Consider the following 19703-nt stretch of genomic DNA (forward strand, 5'->3'; position numbering starts at 1 on the left):
CCATCTCATCCTCTGTCGTCCCCTTCTCCTTGTGCCTTCCATCTTTCCCAACATCTGGGTCTTTTCTAGGGAGTCTTCTCTTCTCATGAGGTGGCCAAAGTACTGGAGCCTCAACTTCAGGATCTGTCCTTCTAGTGAGCACTCAGGGCTGATTTCTTTGAGAATGGATAGGTTTGATCTTCTTGCAGTCCATGGGACTCTCAAGAGTCTCCTCCAGCACCATAATTCAAAAGCATCAATTCTTCGGCGATCAGCCTTCTTGATGGTCTAGCTCTCACTTCCGTACATTACTACTGGGAAAACCATAGCTTTAACTATACGGACCTTTATCGGCAAGGTGATGTCTTTGCTTTTTAAGATGCTGTCTAGGTTTGTCATTGCTTTTCTCCCAAGAAGCAGGTGTCTTCTAATTTCGTGACTGCTGTCACCATCTGCAGTGATCATGGAACCCAAGAAAGTGAAATCTCTCACTGCATGTAGTGAAATCCACTACATGGATTAACCAGCGTTAATAGACCAGAATGGGAGCTAATGGTTTGGAGATGGTCCCTGATAGTTAGGGGATAGCTCTCTGTTTTTGAATGAGACACCCAGCAGAGCTCAGAGAAGGTGACAAACCTGCCGCTAAGGGAAGAGGGTGGGTGTGTTATGTACGTAAGAAGTTGCAGTTCACAGTTTTGCAGTTGGAATGTGAAAGAGAAAGAGATGAGAGTGTTACCCAGAGGCAGCTGAAACGAGGGGTGCAATCCTGAGGAGTTGGTCCAATTGCTTGCTTGGGTATATTCTGCCTTGTAGCAGCACCTGCTGTTTGTCTCCACTTACAATTTGTTTGCATATTTTAAGTAAGGCAAAAATTATACAGACAGTCTCCGGTGATCTCTCCAGGGCAATGGTTCTCAAAGTGTGTGGCTATGGCATGCAACATTGTTGTGGCGGGAGAGGATGGCTATTGTGATGGGAAGGCTCAAGGAAATTCAAAGAAACATTTAAACATTCCAGTATATATTGCAGAATATGGATAAATACCTTTTCAAAACGAGAGCAAGAGCATCAAGTGTATGGGAATGATTTGTGTACTTATGTAGTTGCATTGCGTTATACTTTCCAGAGGTCCCATGATCAGATTATAAAGTACTTCTGTTCTATGTTATAAATCAAGCATTGCTAGAAGTTGTTTATTTTTGTTTTCCAATGTATTTCTTATCGATAATAATAACAAAAATCAGTGTGACATGAGCATATTTTTATTCTGGAAGTGTGGCCCAGAGAAAAAAGTTTGAGAACAGCTCTAGGGCCTGAAAATTTGAAATCCTGAACTTTTAGGGTGGCAAGGAGGGCAAAAATGGAACCTGAAACCGGGGGGGGGGGGGGGGAGGGTGATTTTAGAAGAGCAGCAAAATTGGAAGAAAAGTTCAGGGGTGGGTTTGCTGCTTTTCTTCGTTCTCTTCCTCTCTCCTCCTCCCTTCAAAGAAAGCACAGTGTATCTGAAACCCCAATTGAAACCACAGTGCTTGGATTATTTGCACAAATATGCTGTTTTAGCTCTGTGTCCTGATTTGTTTCAACCAGCTTCTGTGTTGGTTTCTGTTCTGTCTCCCAGCCAAGCCTAATAGCCCCAGGGAGGTGCCCCCCCTGCACATTCCCTGAAAAGATGTAAAGATGTTGCATGAGTGGTTCATGTATGCTACATGTGCTTTTCTGCAAAGGACAAAATCTCAGTTCCACAATGCACAAATGTTCTTCTGACATGGAAGAGAGTTGTGCATTTCTCTGCATGGGATGTGCACAAGTTCCTCTTTGGAACAGTATCTGGAGGAGGCGGGGGAGTAATTTGAATATCCAATTCATGGCAAAGCCTTAAAGAACTTTGCCATAAATTAGTTGGGCAGATAAATGCTTTCTTAGGGCAAAATCCATTGCCCATTTCATCCATCCTTTGATGATGGGAGACCAAAAACACAAAAATGTATCTTTATTTATTGTTATTCATATGAAGTATTTTTAACCCACTCTTCATTGAGCATTTTTTATCCCAGAGTGGGCAACAATGGAACAAAGCAATAAGGTTATATGGGAGTAGACAAAAATACAAAATCCTTTAAAATAATAAAAAAAACAAGTCCAGGAAATAACAGCAAATCAATAGTTCCAATATAAGACAAACCAAATAATTGAAGTTTGCAATTTAACCAAATACCTGGGTATTCAGCATTCACAGGAAGTAACTTTGCGTGCCCACAGTGGCTACTGCACTTGGTACAACCCCCTAAGAAATTCTCTCCCCAAGTTCTACAGAGGTGGGCTGGCCCTGTGCAGGGTTACTACCCCATTGCACTGCTTGGCACAACATCCGGATATGATGGATGCACGAGCCGCTTGTGCTCCCTGATTTGCTTTGATGTCTTTGGTTCACAACGTGAAGGTCTGTGTCACGCAGCCCAAGCTGGCTCTGCTCTCTCCCTTGCCTCGGGGTGGGTTGAAGACCTCCTGGGCATGCGGCCCCTTTCCCCACCCTGGTCTTGTGGGAACTGCACTTAACAGGAAGCCTCCAGCCCCATCCTTCTGGCAGCCGAAGCCTCGCTGGCTGCAATTAGCTAATGCGCTGTAACTGCTGCCTCTGCAGTTTGGGGACGGCTCGCCCCACAAGACCGACTCCTTACACTTTTGTAATTGGGGCTGGGACATGGAGTTGCTGATTTTACGGGAAGCTCATTGATCCCACTCAGATAATTACAGCTCCATTTGGAGCCTAGGCGGGACGACTGCCTGCCAGCTTAAGACGTGTTTAACAAGCCTCAGCCGGTCTTCCTTGCCAGCTGCCTGGCCTCCCTGCTCCAAGCCACATCTCCTCTTCAGGGGCGGGGAATCGGGTATACACTGTGCTTCCCTTGTATGACGGAGAGTTGTTGTTGCAGTGCAAAGTGTTATGTATTGAAGTTCTCACCCTAGGCCACTAGGGGTGTTGTGTATATAGTTTCACTCTGCCCACCATGGCTGCAGTTCTCACTCAGGTCCACAACATGCAAATGAAGGATTGAGTTAAACGTCCTGGAAACAGCGGTCTTGTTGGGAAGATATAAGGGAGTCCCATATGCTCTGAGAGTCTGTCCCTGTGCCTTGGGAAAGGTTGAATCAACCGAACACATTCTCCTGACCTGTCCATTTTATGTTGCCCTTAGACAGAAACTGATAGCTCCACTCTTAGGCCACCTTAGCCTGGTAGATGGAGAATGTCAGGTTTCGTTTTTGGTGAATAATTTTACTGGCACCACAACTTTTGAGGTGGCCAAATTTCTTTTTTTGACCCTTAAACAGCGTAAGGTCAAAATCGATAGTATCGATATGGGTTTTTATGTATAATTTACTTTTAGTGTATGTTCTAGTGTAAACCCCTCTGAGTTGTCTCAGGTTTTAAAATTTGTATGGATGATTGTGTTCTGACTGACGGTCGAATAAATTGTTATTGATATTGAAGGATTGAGAGTGCCGTTCACGGATTGGGGTAGCTAGAGAGAGTTGTTACTGTTTCATGTTACTGAGTACTATATAAGCAGGCTGGCTGAGCCCTTCAGTCCAGTTCTGTTCCAGCCTGAGAATAAAGAGAGCTGCTTGGAGAATCACTGTGTCGTCTGCTATGTCCACCCACTACTTAATACAAAGCATAAGAAGTTGCCTTATACAGTGGTGCCTCTGGTTACGTACTTAATTCGTTCCGGAGGTCCGTTCTTAACCTGAAACTGTTCTTAACCTGAAGCACCACTTTAGCTAATGGGACCTCCTGCTGCCACTGCACCGCCAGAGCACAATTTCTGTTCTTATCCTGAAGCAAAGTTCTTAACCTGAAGCGTTATTTCTGGGTTAGCGGAGTATGTAACCTGAAGCGTATGTAACCCGAGGTACCACTGTACATGGTCAAATCTTTGTCCCCATCTCCATTGCCTGGCTTCTCTAACTGGGAGCACATCTCCAGAGTCTTGCCCAGTCTGCTCTCTGAGACTCTCAAGCAGGATGTTGAACCTGAGACCGTCTATGTGCACAGCATATTTTCTGCTGTTGAACTATGGTGGAGAACCTCAGGTCTGAAGCCCAGACCTCTCTATCTGACCCTCAGGACTCCTCTCCCCCCCCCCAGGCCACACACCCCTTTTCCTAGTCCTGTTCTGCCCCTTCCTGGGTATTTTTGCTTGGTTGGATAACACCACAACTAGAAGAAATTGGGAGGCACAATGCAGAGAGGGAAACCTCTGCACCATAACAGTCGTTAATCTCAGAGCCAAGTGACACATTGATACTCATTTATCCCTTATCTGAGCATGTGAGCCCGGGCACTCCAGAACATGCTCCCGACTGAACATCAGAAATGAAAATGCAGCAGCGACAACAACAAACAGGGAATGAGAACAGAGGGAGGGGAGGGAGCCAGGGGAGAGGGCAGGGAAGGAAATAAGGGGCTGCTCTGTTTTATTGCGATAATGTGGGAACCCTAAGGAAGGGAGAAAAACAGTGGGTGGAAGGGGGAAAGAGAAATGGAGATGTTCCATTCTCCCCTTTAAAAAAATAATAATGGGGTGTGTGGGAATCAGCACAGCACTAGCTCAAGGCTTCCCTCCTGAAGCGTTTTTTGATTGTTGGAAAGGCTTCATACCAACTTAGCACACAATGGAGCCTGGCAAGCTTCCTCTGCGCACGTACCTGCTGTACGTTTTTCGCTTGCTCCTCCTGTGCCATCAGCAGAGTTATCTTCTCTTACCTCGCGCAGCGGTGTGTGTGCATGCCAGCATACCAGCAATGACAGACGACAGCTTCTTTCCTAATCTAGAAGCTTTTATTTACAAGGCATAAATCTCCATTCCGGGAGATACGCTCGACATTTTGCGTTCTCCTTTCTCCGGCAAAAAAACGAAAGAAGAAAAACAGATACAGCAACAAGTATCACATTACACATTACACAGCGTCTTCCAGTGACGCTTTTCCCCTCGTGGGTGGGACGACCTGGTTGAGCTTGTTAACTCTAAAAGCTCCAAACCTCTACACCTCCCCGGCTGACATCTTGGTTAAAAATCCTCCTTGCCATGGAAATTAGCATTCAGAAATAATCTCCCATTGCTCCCAATGAGATACTCCTCCCTCTTCTCTAACACAGCACCTGATATTTATTCTGGGGGGGGGGGGACCCATGAGACGATTGCTAACTTGCAGTTAGGCTCTCTGCATGATAACTCCCCAATCTCATGGGGCTTTTCATGCTGTTCATTTCAGGACTCCAAGAACTGGTGGAGGCAGGATCAGCTGCCTTTGGGTCCCTCTGCCCTATCCTGCTGATCCCCTTCATTCTAAAGAGGAGCCCCAACCCAGCATGCCTTAATATGTGGTGGGTTTCACAGAGCAATTTGCCTCTCCCTCCTTTTCATGCTAGGCTGCTGTCTCCGAGCCCTCTGGGCCTTAGGGCAGGATGTGGCCTGACCACAGCTTTTGATGCTAAGTCAGTTGCATTCAGGGCTGACTGCAAAATGTTTTCCAGCCCCTTGGGAAAGGCTCGGAATGGCACTGTGGTTATGGAGGGACAAGAAACCTGCAGTTACGCACACATACATCTATACACAAGTCATATCTAAAGGGTTGAGCACCGTAGCCACATGAATGTTCCTCTGGAATGTCACCAGGATCCACCGGCAAGCTGGCAATAAAACCCTCCATCAACAGCTGACAAATCCGCTTTCAGCTGGGATTTTTGAGAGGCATTAGTAGAGCGGACTGTTGGCAGCTTTCAGGGCTGTGCAGTTGTGCCTTGAGGGCAGGACTTTGGGGCAGACTTCCAGGGCTGCACTCAGCGGAATGAGCAGGGCAGTCCCTTAACAGTGAAGCTCTCTGCGTGATAACTTAACAGCAGCCAAGCCAAGACTGGCTTTCCACGTTTTGAAGTGAGCAAAGTTGTTCACATGACCATCCACACCGTAAAGGCCAAAATGGTCTTGCAGGCCACAGGAGGTGTCCTTGTGGGCTTCATTAAGCCTGTGGGGAGGAGGTTCCCCCACCCCCAAGAGCCCTCCCCTCCCAATAAGACTATTTAAGTGCAGAGTCTAAAATTATCTAAGTGTCCTGTTGAGGTTCGGTGTGTTTGTTATATAGGAATGGGCATTTAGTTCACATTTAATAATAATAATAATAATAATAATAATAATAATAATAATTTATTACTTATACCCCACCGATATGGCCAGGCCTCCCCTGCCACTCTAGTCACCTCCCAACAGAATATTGAAAACACGATAAAGCATCAAACATTAAAAACTTCCCTAAACAAGGCTGCCTTCAGATGTCTTCTAAATCTCAGATAGTTGCTTATTTCCTTGACATCTGATGGGAGGGCATCCAACAGGGTGGATGCCACCACCGAGAAGGCCCTCTGTCTGGTTCCCTGTAACCTCACTTCTTTCAGGGAGGGAACCGCCAGAAGACCCTCGGCACTGGACCTCAGAGTCCGGGCTGAATGATGGGGGTGAAGACGCTCCTTCAGGTATCTTGGGCCGAGGCCAGTAATTTAATTCACAGGTAATGGAAGTAACTTAATTCACTGGTGATGTTTATAGAAATGCATGGACCTAAACAAGCTAGCCATAGAAATGTATTCTATGTGGTGGTGGGGGGGGACTGCTTTGCAAAAATGTGTATATGAGGTGAAATTGCTGGTGATTTTTCATGAAGACTTAAAAATAAATAAATCACAAACTGACGTGGAAATGTTGAGAACTGAACTTTCAGATTGGAACCAGCCAGAAACCGAAAACAACTGATGCGCCCATCGCAAATGCAGGAGAATTCATCGCAAGCGTAAACAGGGCAACTGCGGAATGCAATAGACCGAAGAACAGAAAAGCTGAGCAATGTGCCAGTGGTTGGGTTGGAGTTGACAGAAACAGGCCCGTGCCTGGAATAGCACTCGCCTTCTTTGCTGAGATTTACCTTGTAATTTAAGTGGGACCATGTATCCCTGAAATGAAGAGTCGCATGAACAAGTTGCTAATTAAATCAAAACCTCTGGATTGCTGGTTTCCTTTTCTGGCTGTCTGTCTCAGGCATCGATGGCAGTTTCAGCTCCCCCCCCCCCCACAATGCTCTTTAAAAGATGAGCAGCATCATTCCATTTCATCCCAAATACCAAAGAGATCCTTGGCAGACCTCCAGCATGGGCAATTTGCCTCCGTCAGGGATTTTGTGCGGGTATAGCAAAAAAGAAAAAAAGGAAGGGCACTTAAACAAATAATGCAGGCAGATGGACACGGGTAACACTTGGAGAATTCTGGATGTTGCAGCACTGCCAAAGCTTAAGAAGACCTCAGTTTGGTCATTTCTTGGGTGGGAGGCTGCTGACAGGACGGGATGCCCCATAGAAATGTGCCAAGGAAACGGTGGCCAAAATGATGAAGGGGTTGGAGCATCCTGAAAGGGTTAGGAAGGGGCTGTTGAGCCATGGGAGATGTCCATTTGGGGTCGCAACTGATGGCGAGTGGTGGAAGGCAGAACCAGAACCAAAAGTGGCAGAGTTTGCAGCGTTACAGGACTGTATAGCTCCCCTCTCCCTCTCTCCGTTTACCTCTCTCTCTCTCTCTCTCTCTCTCTCTCTCTCTCTCTCTCTCTCCCCCACCCTGTTATGTACTGAGTTGAATAGGATCCAAAATGCAGCAGTCTGATTGGTCCTAGAACAATAGGATTGAGATTGCAGCAGTCTGACTGGTCCCAGAACAATAGGATTGAGATTGCAGCAGTCTGATTGGTCCCAGAACAATAGGATTGAGATTGCAGCAGTCTGATTGGTCCGCAGGAGCCACCCAATCCAGCTCCAGGTGGAAGTGAATCCGCACTCCGATTGGCATACAGGAGTATCCCGGAATTAGCCAATCACGTGGGGCCCATTGTGTAAATAGTGTATATAAAGCAAACGTTTTGGGGGAACTGCATTCCTCACTACTATGAGCTGAATAAAGAGCATGAAATTCACACTTGACTCCGAGTATATTTCACACCCTATTGCTGAAATGAGACTGCATGAAATGAGACCTAAGGCCACAGTGGATCGCCAGTTCCCAGAGCCTAAAACATTTGGGGCTTTTTAAAGTCTATATCAGAGATGGCTCATAGCATCCTTGAACCATAGAGGTGGACAGGCCCAGTCCAACCTCCCTCAAGAGGCAGGCAGTCCAGTGCTAGAGCGTCCCCAACCAATGGCTATTTGACCTCAGCTTGAAAGTCCTCCAGGGAATGAGAGACCACCAGCCCTCTTAGCAGGGATGGGCCAATCTATCACCTTTTGCTTCTCTACGTTTCTCACTTTTCCAATCTTCAGTTTAGTTCTCACATTCCCAGATGCAAATGCACCACAATTTTTTGGTGCGCATTACTGTAATTTGGCATGTTTGTTTGCAACTTTGCCTAATATATGCATTTTGTGCAAAGAAGTTTCCCCTAATGTAGTGCATTTTTGTGTATTATTATTATTGTTATTATTATTATTATTATTATTATTAATTCAATTTATACACCGCCCTGTACTCAGAGGTCTCAGGGCAGTCCCCAAACAAGACCACAACATATAAAATCAAACCAAAACCAATAACCCAATAAAAAAACCCAAAAGAGCCACATTCTAAAAGGGTGTTGGATGTCAATAAACAAAGGCCTGGTTAAAAAGGAATGTTTTTGCCTGGCAAAAATGAAGGTGCCAGGCAAACTTCCCTGGGGAGAGCATTCCATAGACAGGGAGCCATTTCCACTGACATGTGAATTTTTAGGCTCACAGTATTTCAACGTATACATTTTTATAGACCTTACTTGACTGGAGGTCTGCACAGCAAAATTCGGAGAAGTGTGAATTTCAAAGGACTCTTTTGTGTTCCAGTTCTTGTACTGTTTAAGAAATGCATTCAACGCCGCACATCTACTGATGTTGCTGAACGAATGTTGCTCATTTCTCCTTGCTGGACATGGTATTAATTGCCTACTTTTATTGCCTTTCTCCTAAGGCAACAGAGCGACGGCGTTTCTGCTCCTCCGCGGGTCTTCTCCCCACCTCATACCTATGGCTACATCTGTGGTCCGCTGGCCTCCGAGCTGCCAGAGAACAGTGCCATGGACGACGACGACCCCAACATGGAAGAGGAAGGTGGCTGCCGTTCCACAAAGTTCTTCCGCAGTTTCTGCTGGACCCCCTCGTCCAGCCTGAGTGAGGATGACGCCTCGCTGGGGGGCTCCCTGCTCAACGGGTGGGGATCCGTCTCGGAGGACAACGGCACCAGCACCCGCTGCAGCCTGGTCAGCTCCACCGACGGCTCCTTCCTTGTTGACGCCAGTTTTGCCCAAGCTCTGGCTGTGGCGGTGGACAGCTTCTGCTTTGGGTTGACCCAGAGGGATATTGACAAGGCATTGACAGGTAACAGCATCCCTTCCCAGTGAAAATGTTAATAGGGGAACTGTTATTATTATTATTTTTTTATAAAGAATTTATTGGTATTTCCACACAATATCACAAATAACAACATACAAACTACACAAAAAAAACCCAAATACAAATATAAATACAATACGAATACGTACCTAACACCACCGGAACACTAAAACACACCAATTAATTATTATTTAAATCTTGTTTCAAATCTTACTTGGGGACTTCCTCCGTTCTCTCATCTGCGTTCAGTTCGAGTTTACTTTAGTAACTTTGTAACTATTTTAACATTCATTCACCATTATCCTTATTCAAAATCAAATAACATCTTATCTTATCTCTATCAGCTTATTACTAACCATAATATTTTACATAGAAAATTAAAACACAATCTTAACTTCTTCTATACTATTTTAACCTAACATTGTATAACTAAAGCCTATTATATTCACTGATTTCACTTCAAATGTCCAATTTTTCACGTTGTTTTAAATATTCTTTAAATTTCTTCCACTCTTCTTGCACCTTCTCCTCCCTCTGGTCTCGGAGTTTCGCGGTCAGCTCTGCGAGTTCCATAAAGTCCATTAACTTCATCTGCCAATCTTCTACTGTCGGAAGCTCTTCACCTTTCCATTTTTTTGCAATCAAAATTCTAGCAGCTGTTGTGGCATACATAAAAAACACTCTGTCTTTCCTGGGTATCTCATGGTTGGTCATGCCCAACAGGAAGGCCTCTGGTTTCTTAGTAAAGGTGATTTTCATCACTTTTTAAAGTTCATTGTAGATTTTCTCCCAGAAGTCCTTAACCCTTGGGCATGTCCACCACATGTGATAGAAAGTACCTTCTACTTTTTTACATTTCCAACATTCATTGCTCATTCCATGATACATCTTAGCTAATTTCACTGGTGTTAAATACCATCTATATACCATTTTCATAATATTCTCTCTTAATACATTACAAGCAGTAAATTTGATACCTCATAGGGGAACAGTTAGGGCCAGAGGCTTGCAAGGGCGATGTGGGGCTGTGCCTCCCTCCCTAAGCCAGGCAGAAACTTCCAAGACTTTGGGAAGGAGGTGACAGGCTTTAATATTTTAATACTCTAATTTACAGGCAACATTTAGGAGACTAGCCTAGTCTCTCCCTATTCCACTGTCTGCACACCGCTGCTTCCCTTCCTTGAGCAGAGCTTGTAGCAAATAACTGGTGCCCTTCTGTTTATTTATTTGTTTGTTGTTTTCAGGCACTGCCTTTCCATAAAAGGTGCCCAATGCGTCCGGCACCAGCCAAGTCCAGCAACAAAATAAAAATGAATTCACAAGCGGATAAGCAATATAGGAATCAAATCGGAGGAGAGCAGGTTTTAGCAAAATGGCAGCTTGTTAAAAAAATATAATTAAGGCAGACAGGGAGAGAAAGCTTTATTGAAGAGTGGTCCATTTTTATTGCATTTTGGAGTAATAAGTGATATAGGAATTATTGGGATCACTGTAAAACAGAAAGTGAGGTTATGACAAGATAGGAATAGGTGTGAGTGTCTCTCAGCTTATATATATATAAGATCCCCAAATGTATGCACACTCACACACAGAGGGAGAAACTATTTTTAACACTCTTTACAGCATTTTAGACAAGTTAGTTCTGGATCCTGGTAGGGTGCAGTTAATCACTAAAAACATATATTTAGTCCAAGGACTAAGAAAACAAATTAATTTTTTTATAGCAAAATGTTTCGGCTTCCTCCTTCTCCAGCTGCTCTGATGTGAATATAAAAGCTAAAGCAAAATATGAGGGCTAGAGGCCATAAAGTATTTGGTGGATAGCATCCGTTTTATGGAGTATAATCATGTATTAGTTCTACTGATTATATGTATTCAGTTTTATTTGATTCTTAATTTATCTGGACATAAAGATAATTTTTTGGGGGGGGGATGAGGGGAACACAGAGCAAAGGCTGCAATCCTACCTACCTGTAAGTAAATCTCACTGAACTCAGGAGGACTTACTTCTGAGTAGATATGCAAAGGATTGTGCTGTAGTTTAGGGATGCAGATTGAAACACAGAGCAAAATGGATCTGCAGAGGAGGACAAATGCTTTTTAAAAGGATATTAATTGTGCCTCATTATGGGGGGGAAACACTCCAGCCCTCCTAATTTGGGGAGGGTTCTGTTTGGTGTTCAGGGGTTTCTGAAATACCCCCACTGCTTACCCCCCAAATCCTGCTCTTATCATGGCATCAGGTGTTTAATTCCACAGAAGTGGGGACTGCCAATCAAAATAAGGGCAGGGCGAAGAACAACAAGGGCGGTATTCAGCTAAATTTTACTCAGAGCAGATCCCTGGAAATTAAATAACACTACTGTTATAAGAAAAAAAAAACCCTGCTCCTTTCCCCAAGAGCCCATATAGAGTCCTTTTGTAGGTTCTCTATCGGTAGGAGAAAATAACAGAGGCCAACCAGAGAATATTGAGAAGCAAAGCAGCTAGTATGCCTGATCTTTATTAACTGTTGCAACAGGGTGGTCACAACCACATGCAGGAGGCAGGAGAGACACAGAACAAAGGTGTGCAAAGCTCTTATATAGACTTTTGAAATTGCCATCCTGTACCTCAAGACTCCCCCCCCCCAATACATCATACATGCATCACAGAAGGGGAGGTCTACAGCAAAATCCTGTCCCTGGCAGGAAACCTATTGATGGGTTTACCTGGAGAGCCTATTCTTTTGTGATGATAAATACTTAATTCCTGAGTCCAGGTCACAGGCTCACCCTATCCATACCCAAATGTGCCCTTAAGGCAGGATTTGTGAGCACAGAGACAATATTTGAGCTCACTGAACTGGCTTTAGGACACAGTGGTACCTCTGGTTACGAACTTAATTCGTTCCGGAGGTCCGTTGTTAACCTGCAACCGTTCTTAACCTGAGGTACCACTTTGGCTAATGGGGCCTCCTGCTGCCACTACGCGGCCGCCGCACAATTTCTGTTCTCACCCTGAGGTAAAGTTCTTAACACGAGGTACTACTTCCAGGTTAGCGGAGTCTGTAACCTGAAGTGTTTACAACCCGAGGTACCACTGTACATGTATGTGTTTGCCTGGTACATTTATGAACATTTATTTTATATCTTACACCTTATAATTCTCATAACACTACTAAGTATCTGAAGAAGTGTGCATGCACACGAAAGCTCATACCAAGAACAAACTCAGTTGGTCTCTAAGGTGCTACTGGAAAGAATTTTCTATTTTATAACACTACTAAGTTAGAGCTATTCATTTTTGTGGGAGGGCACAAGGAGAAGGGGACGATAGAGGATGAGATGGTTGGACAGTGTTCTCGAAGCGACTGGCATGAGTTTGGCCAAACTGCGGGAGGCAGTGGAGGATAGGGGTGCCTGGCGTGCTCTGGTCCATGGGGTCACGAAGAGTCGGACATGAATGAACAACTGAACAACAACTCTGAGTAAAATTTAGTTGAATGAGCAACCACCAGGACTAGATCATTTGTTGGAAACAGTTTGTGCAAGTTCCTCTTTTACACCTATTTTTATATCTTTGCTAAGGTTTTGCTGCCTGGTTGCTGTGTGTGTGTGTGTGTGTGTGTGCCTTTTACAGCAGACTTAATATAGCCAAAATGTGCACCTGCTCCTTGTTAAAGAGGTTAGTACACAATACACTTTAATACACTTTTGTGCGGTTCAGTTAAGTGCAGTGGAATGAGACCAGGGAGGCTGCTGGGGGATTCACTGATGGGTGACCTGGCTAGGCCAACCCTTAGTTCAGCAAACCAACACACAGAGAGGAGTATTTGCAGCTGGCAAGCATGCAACAGACCCTGGAATATGCCGCTTAGATGGCTAGTAGGGGAATCGGGTTCCCAGCTTTATCCTCCTTGTGTCTGAAATCTGATTTAGACTTTGTCTTGGGAACATCTTTTTCTGGTAGAACCCAACTGATGAAATCTATAGATGTATAAATAAGTTTTAAAAGAAAGATGTAATGTGCGATTTGGAAGGGACCCCATGGATCATCTAGTCCAAACCCCCCCCCCCAGCAATGTAGGAATGTGCACCCATTCAGGGATCAAACCCGTGACCTTGGCCTTTTCAGCAACATGCTCTACTACCCAAGTGAGCAAACCAGCAAGACCGTATATTTGTTGGCATGGAAATAAGTGGTTCAAAAAAAGCGCTGCCTGCTAGATTTCTGAATGCCAGGATCAGGGAGCAGGGACAGTGAAAAAGGAAAATGCATGCATGCCTAGCAAGTAGCTTCATGCAGTGCTTTCCCCGTGAAAAATAACATCCTGAGGATGGGAAAACGGCAGCCCTCTATTTGAAAGACTCCTCTATCTGAGTCCCGTTTACAGATAAGAAAGCGCCCGGGCAGCAGACTCAAGTGCTCTGGTTCTCCAGAAGCGGCTTAGTCATGCTGGCCACATGACCCGGAGGCTGTCTGCAGACAAACACTGGCTCCCTCGGCCTATAGAGCGAGATGAGCGCTGCAACCCCAGAGTCGTCCGTGACTGGACCTAATGGTCAGGGGTACCTTTACCTTACAGGGACCCAGGTGGCGCTGTGGGTTAAACCACAGAGTCTAGGGCTTGCTGATCAGAAGGTCGGCAGTTCGAATCCCTGCCACGGGGTGAGCTCCCGTTGCTTGGTCCCAGCTCCTGCCCACCTAGCAGTTCGAAAGCGCGTCAAAGTGCAAGTAGATAAATAGGGACCGCTCCAGCGGGAAGGTAAACGGCGTTTCCGTGCGCTGCTCTGGTTCGCCAGAAGCGGCTTTGTCATGCTGGCCACATGACCCGGAAGCTGTCTGTGGACAAACGCCGGCTCCTTTGGCCTATAGAGCGAGATGAGCGCCGCAACCCCAGAGTCGGACACGACTGGACCTGATGGTCAGGGGTCCCTTTACCTTTACCTTTACCTTTACCTTTATTTTTTCCATTAAGGAGAATCCTCCCCCCCCCCCGGTCGATTATATGGGACAACCTCCTCCACAATGCCAGTTTAACAGGGGGACACATGACCTGAGGAAATGAAATATTACTTTTATAGAGGGATAACTTAACTAGAGTTGTATCACTGGCCTACCTAGCACCATAGTGTCTACACTGACTGACAACAGCCCTCTGGGATTTTTATGCAGTCCTATTCCAGCATACCTGGAGATGCAGGGACTGAACCAGGGACCTTCCGCATGTCAAGCAGATGTTCAGCCGCTGACGCCAGTTCTAGAGTAGACCACACATTTAAAGCACGTGACTTCCTCTAGAGAATCCTGGGAACTGTAGCTCTGTGAGTGGAGAGCTACAGTTTCCAGGATTCTCTGGGTGAAATCATGTGCTTTAAATGTGTGTTGAATATATGATATGGGAAATGGGGGGGGGGCCTCCGGAGGGATCTTTGTACTCCGGCGCCGGATATGCTTAAGATGGCCCTGCATCTAACCTTACTACGCCTCTGGTTATTGCCCCCTGCATCACGGAAGTCCTGGGCCCACGTCATGCCACCCCGCCAGCCAAAAGTTCGACAACTCTGGGAAACCGGGGGGGGGGGGGACCATGGCTTGCCCTCCCTAGTTTTGATCCTGGGTACGCCCCTGCTCAGGTGGCACACGGATCTCAACCATCTTAGACTGAGCCTGCTCAGTACTTCCTGCCCTGGCTGGCAGTGGATTTCCAGGATTCCTGGCAGGGCTCTCTCTCAGCTCTCTGTAGAGATTCTGGGGATTGAATCTGGGACTTTCTACATGCAAAGTGGATGCTCTGCTGTTGAACTATGTTCCACTATCATATTTCTATTTCAGTTGCAATAATCCTTTCTAAATTTGCACTGTGTGCATATGAATATTTATTTTGCAAATGGCGTCTTCTTTTGCCCTCTTTCATACCCTCCAACATTTCTCCGATGAAAACAGGGACATCTTATTCAATAGTAATAGTAATAATAATAATAATAATAATAATAATAATAATAATAATAATAATATTGTCGTACCTTGGTTCTCGAACGTAATCCATTCCAGAAGTCCGTTTGACTTCCGAAAACCAAGGTGCAGCTGCAGAAGCTTCCTGCACTCATTCGGAAGCCGCGCCGGATGTTTGGGTTCCAAAGAACATTCAAAAACCAGAACAATTCCGGGTTTTCGGCATTCGGGAGCCAAAACGTACAAGTACCAAGGCGTTCGAGAACCAAGGTACAACTGTTATAATAGTAATATTTATACCCCACCTATCTGACTGGGTTGTTCCATAATAAAACTTTAAACATATTTTTTTTAACTTCCCTGTACAAGGCTGCCTTCGGATGTCTTCTAAAGGTTGCGTAGTTACTTATCTCTTTGGCTCAGAGATCACATCGTACCTTCCAACATTTATCTGATGAAAATAGGGGCGCCCTAAGAGAAAGCGGGGCATTCTGGGAGCAAATCAGAAACCGAGATGGCTTCTGTAAATGCGGGACTGTCCCTGGAAAATAGGGACACTCGGAGAGTCTGCTCTTTGCTTCTGAGATGCATTTCCTCTTTTGGGGTGGTGCAACCTACCTGGGGAGCCTCCCCCCCCCCCGGCTCTGCTCAGCCAACTGACAGCCAACTCTACAAGTGTGTGTGAGCAGAGCCTTGCCCTCCTTGGAGACGCCCTCTGGGACAGTGGAGTTCAGTTGCACGCAGGGTGTGATCTAGACTCTCCGGTTCAGCCGACAGCCCTGTTGATTTATTCGGTATCTCCTGCTCAGGTTGTGGGCCCTTCCATTCAATCTCTGTTCCTCATAACAAGGCAGACGGCCAGGGAAGTGCAGCTTGATTTATCGCGGCAGTAATTCTCCCTTGCCGTTAGAACGAGGCTTTTGTTTCAAGTTCTTCTCCCCGTATTGCAAACTTTGAGGGCCGTAAATGACAAGATTGATGGAGCAAGCGAAAAAGAGGGGAGGCCAGGGATGGCAGAAGGGAGAAAGAGCTTCCGGGCACAAATATGCTGAAAATCCCTGAGCGACTGGCCAGGAGGCAGCTCCTATTCACCTTCCCCTCAAAGGCAGAGGGAGGATTTGTTTCGCTCCTTCCTAACTGATGCCTTTGAAACTCTTCCTGCCTTTGTCCCCCTCCCCACGCAGGCCCCCATTGTGAGGTGAGGTCAGGCTTAGTGTGCTTGACCCTGGACTCAGCTAAACAGCAGCAATTAAAATGTTTTAAATGTGTTGCAAAGTGCAATATGCAAATCTGGCACTAGATGGCGACAGTGAGCTATGCAAAATTCAATGGATTTTTCAAAACGTTTTGAAATAAATCATTTTTACAACATTTTTTTTTTAAAAAAGTGTGTAGATTCCACCCCAGACAAGCCTTTTGGGCATCCCACCAAATTTCTGCATTTGGCATCGCAGCACAATCCAATTCCAAGCCAGTTGGGAGACTGGCAGCAGTAGGGGCGTTGTTAGAGGGGGTTGGCCTGGGGGTGGGAGCAAACCCCAAGTCTTTTCTGCCAAACCTCAGTTCTCCTGCCCCTTCTCCCTCAACCCACATTTTAAAAAGGTTTTAATTATATATGTGATTAAAATGTAAAAACAAAACTTTTGCTTACAATGCACTGCAAAGTGCAGGGCCGATGAGACCCCAGCCACAGATTCTGTGGATTGAGGCTTGCTGGATATTGTGTATGTAAGGTAGTGATATCATCATCATCAGTAACATTTCTTACTCCTCCATCTCCGTAAGATCCCAGGACGGTGACACAACAGTATAAAAATACAAAATTAAAAAGTTGAAAATAAACACACCCAGTGCACATTTAAAGCTCATGGCTTCCCCCAAAGAATTCAGGGAACTGTGGTTTCCCCCCTCACAGAGCTGCAAATTCCCAGCACCCTCAACAAACTACTGGGATTCTTTGGGAGAAGTTGTATGCTTTAAATGTGCACTGAATATGCTTTAAATGTTCAGTGTAGATCTGTCCAAAGATACGCTGTAGAGGTGTGTCCACTAGCAGCTGGCATGGCGGGATGGTAGTGCTCACCTGAGCTTCCAACAGCTGAGTCCCTGCTGCTTACTGGGAGGGAGAAAGTCAGCATGGGAGCAAATGCCCCGGTGGAAACACTAAATTAGCTCTCCCAGCGCTTTTGCACTGCACTGACCTCTCTACTGCCTTGCCTCTCCCTCTTTCCTCCCTGATAAGCAGCAGTGACTCAGCTGTTGGGTGGGAGGTCAGGTGAGCATTGCTGTCACCTGCTGGGAGTTTCTCCAGCTATTGAGTGGTAGCTGGGGCCTTGTAAGTACAGTCATACCTCAGGTTACGGCCGCTTCAGGTTGTGTGTTTTTGGGTTGCGCACCGCGCCGAACTCGGAAGTACCGAAACGGGTTACTTTCGGGTTTCGGCGCTCGCGCATGCGCACTAAATCGCTCTTTGCGCATGCGCAGAAGCGCCGAATCGTGACCCGCGGGGGTGCAGAAGCAGCGCTGCAGGTTGTGAATGCTGCGGGGTGTGAACGTGCCTCCCGCACAGATCACATTTGCAACCCGAGTGTCCACTGTACATGCAGTTGCTGGGCAAAGAAGGAAAAAAAAATAAGTGTGTGTTTGTGTGTGCATGTCTGTGCGTGAATGTTGGACGTTGGACTTGTTTTCGTTGTAAAATGCACATGCACAGCAAGTCGTGGGCAATAGATTATGGGCCCCATCTGCCTACAAGGCATTCGGATAATCCTATCAGCAGCCCATAGCTCAGAGTAAGTCCTTTCAGCAAGAGCCAGTTTGTTTTCACCCCTGCAAAATTCAGTCAAAATTTGCACCAATGCATATAAATCAGAAAATGCATGTTTTATGCAGATTTGTGTACCTGTGTCTTTGTAATGCCCCTGAACAGCTTCATGTCTGAGAGGGAAAGAAAGTTCTCTCTTTCTTTACAGCAGGTATAATTTTGTAAACCTCTATCACCCCCTTTGCCCCGACTTAGGCTGGAATCCTATACACATCTACATGGGAATAATTTCCAGAGGACACAAATAGAATTGACTTCTGAGTAGATATGCATAGGATTCCATTGCTTGTCATCTTTTTTCTTTTTTGTCTTAGGAGCCACCCAAAAGCATGTTTGTTTTATTACTCATTTTTTTATACAAATTATATACAGCTTAATTTAAATATATATATATATCTGTAAGTGATTCTCCTGTTCCAGACCATGAATCATTTTAATTTCCCTTGTCCTGCTTAGACCTGCATTCATCATAATGCACATACGCTACGAGGGGAAAAAAAGCAAACTTCTAAACTGGAACATATTCAGCAATCTTGCACAGGTTGCAAACCCTTGAACACTCCCAAACTGCCTTGTCAAATGCACAGTCAGGGGGAATAAAATGATTTATTGGCCCACCATTTCATCACATATTTGTAGGTGCAAAAGAGGAGATGGGAAATTGCATTAGGGATTCCAAGAGAATGTGGAGAGCTATTCCCAATTTTATTAATGCAAAACCCTGAAATGTGGTGTTGTTGCTTTCGCCTGTAGTATTAACACACACACACACACACACACACTTTCTGTAACACCTCTGGTGTTTTCCCTTCTCTGCACTCCCAACAAACTGCTGTGGACTTGTCTGCAGTGCTGTCAAGTATCCCGTTTTCCCCGGGATTCTCCCTTATTTTAAGCAGTTTCCCGCTGCTCTCCCTTATTTTTTATTTCCCTTAAATTTCCCATTTTTAATGGAAGCAGCTCCTCCCCTGCTGGCCAGGGACTGGGTGGGAAGACCTCGCCTACTTGGAGAGAAAAGCCTCAGCCCTCAAAGCAGGAAGCCGTTTCCCGTGCTTACAGGGGGGTGTATTCCTCCCCCTGCATCAGCCCCTATCCGTTGCCGCCGAGCCCCTCAGCCGGCCAATAGGGTTAGCTGGCGGGCGGAGCCTGGCTTCCTTTGTGCAGCTGCTGCTTCCTGTCCTGTTTTGATGGGATCAGACAAGAAGACGATGGGGCTCCATTGCGTGGAGCACATGGCTGCCCTCCTCTTTGCTCCGCTCTGAGCCCGAGCCCGCTTGGAGTTTACATTGCTGCTCCGCCCACTTTTGCTTCTGGCTCCGCCCACCACTGACATGTGACTGTTCCCGGGATAGGTGAGACTGCTGATCCCTTATTTTCAAATCTGAAACTTGACAGCTTTGCTTGTCTGAGAGATACTAAGGAACGGGGCAACCGAATCTGGTTGCTATCATGTCATTATTTTCGCAGTTCAACGGGATCCCCTGGAGGTGGTTCTGGACA

At 45.8% G+C, this 19703-nt stretch overlaps 1 protein-coding gene across 3 annotated transcripts in view; it reads left to right on the top strand.

Annotated features, from left to right (window-relative positions):
• The window catches only part of ROBO4 (roundabout guidance receptor 4), a 93893-nt gene that overhangs the window by 68002 nt on the left and 6188 nt on the right, over nucleotides 1-19703 (top strand). For all 3 annotated transcript variants that reach the window (XM_033171790.1, XM_033171789.1, XM_033171791.1), the window contains exon 18: nucleotides 9021-9427. In XM_033171790.1, the coding sequence (XP_033027681.1) occupies nucleotides 9021-9427 (407 nt within the window). The remainder of the gene's footprint in view (nucleotides 1-9020; nucleotides 9428-19703) is intronic.

This window comes from Lacerta agilis, chromosome 15 (assembly GCF_009819535.1).
Source record: "Lacerta agilis isolate rLacAgi1 chromosome 15, rLacAgi1.pri, whole genome shotgun sequence".
NCBI classification, from domain to species: Eukaryota; Metazoa; Chordata; class Lepidosauria; order Squamata; family Lacertidae; genus Lacerta; species Lacerta agilis.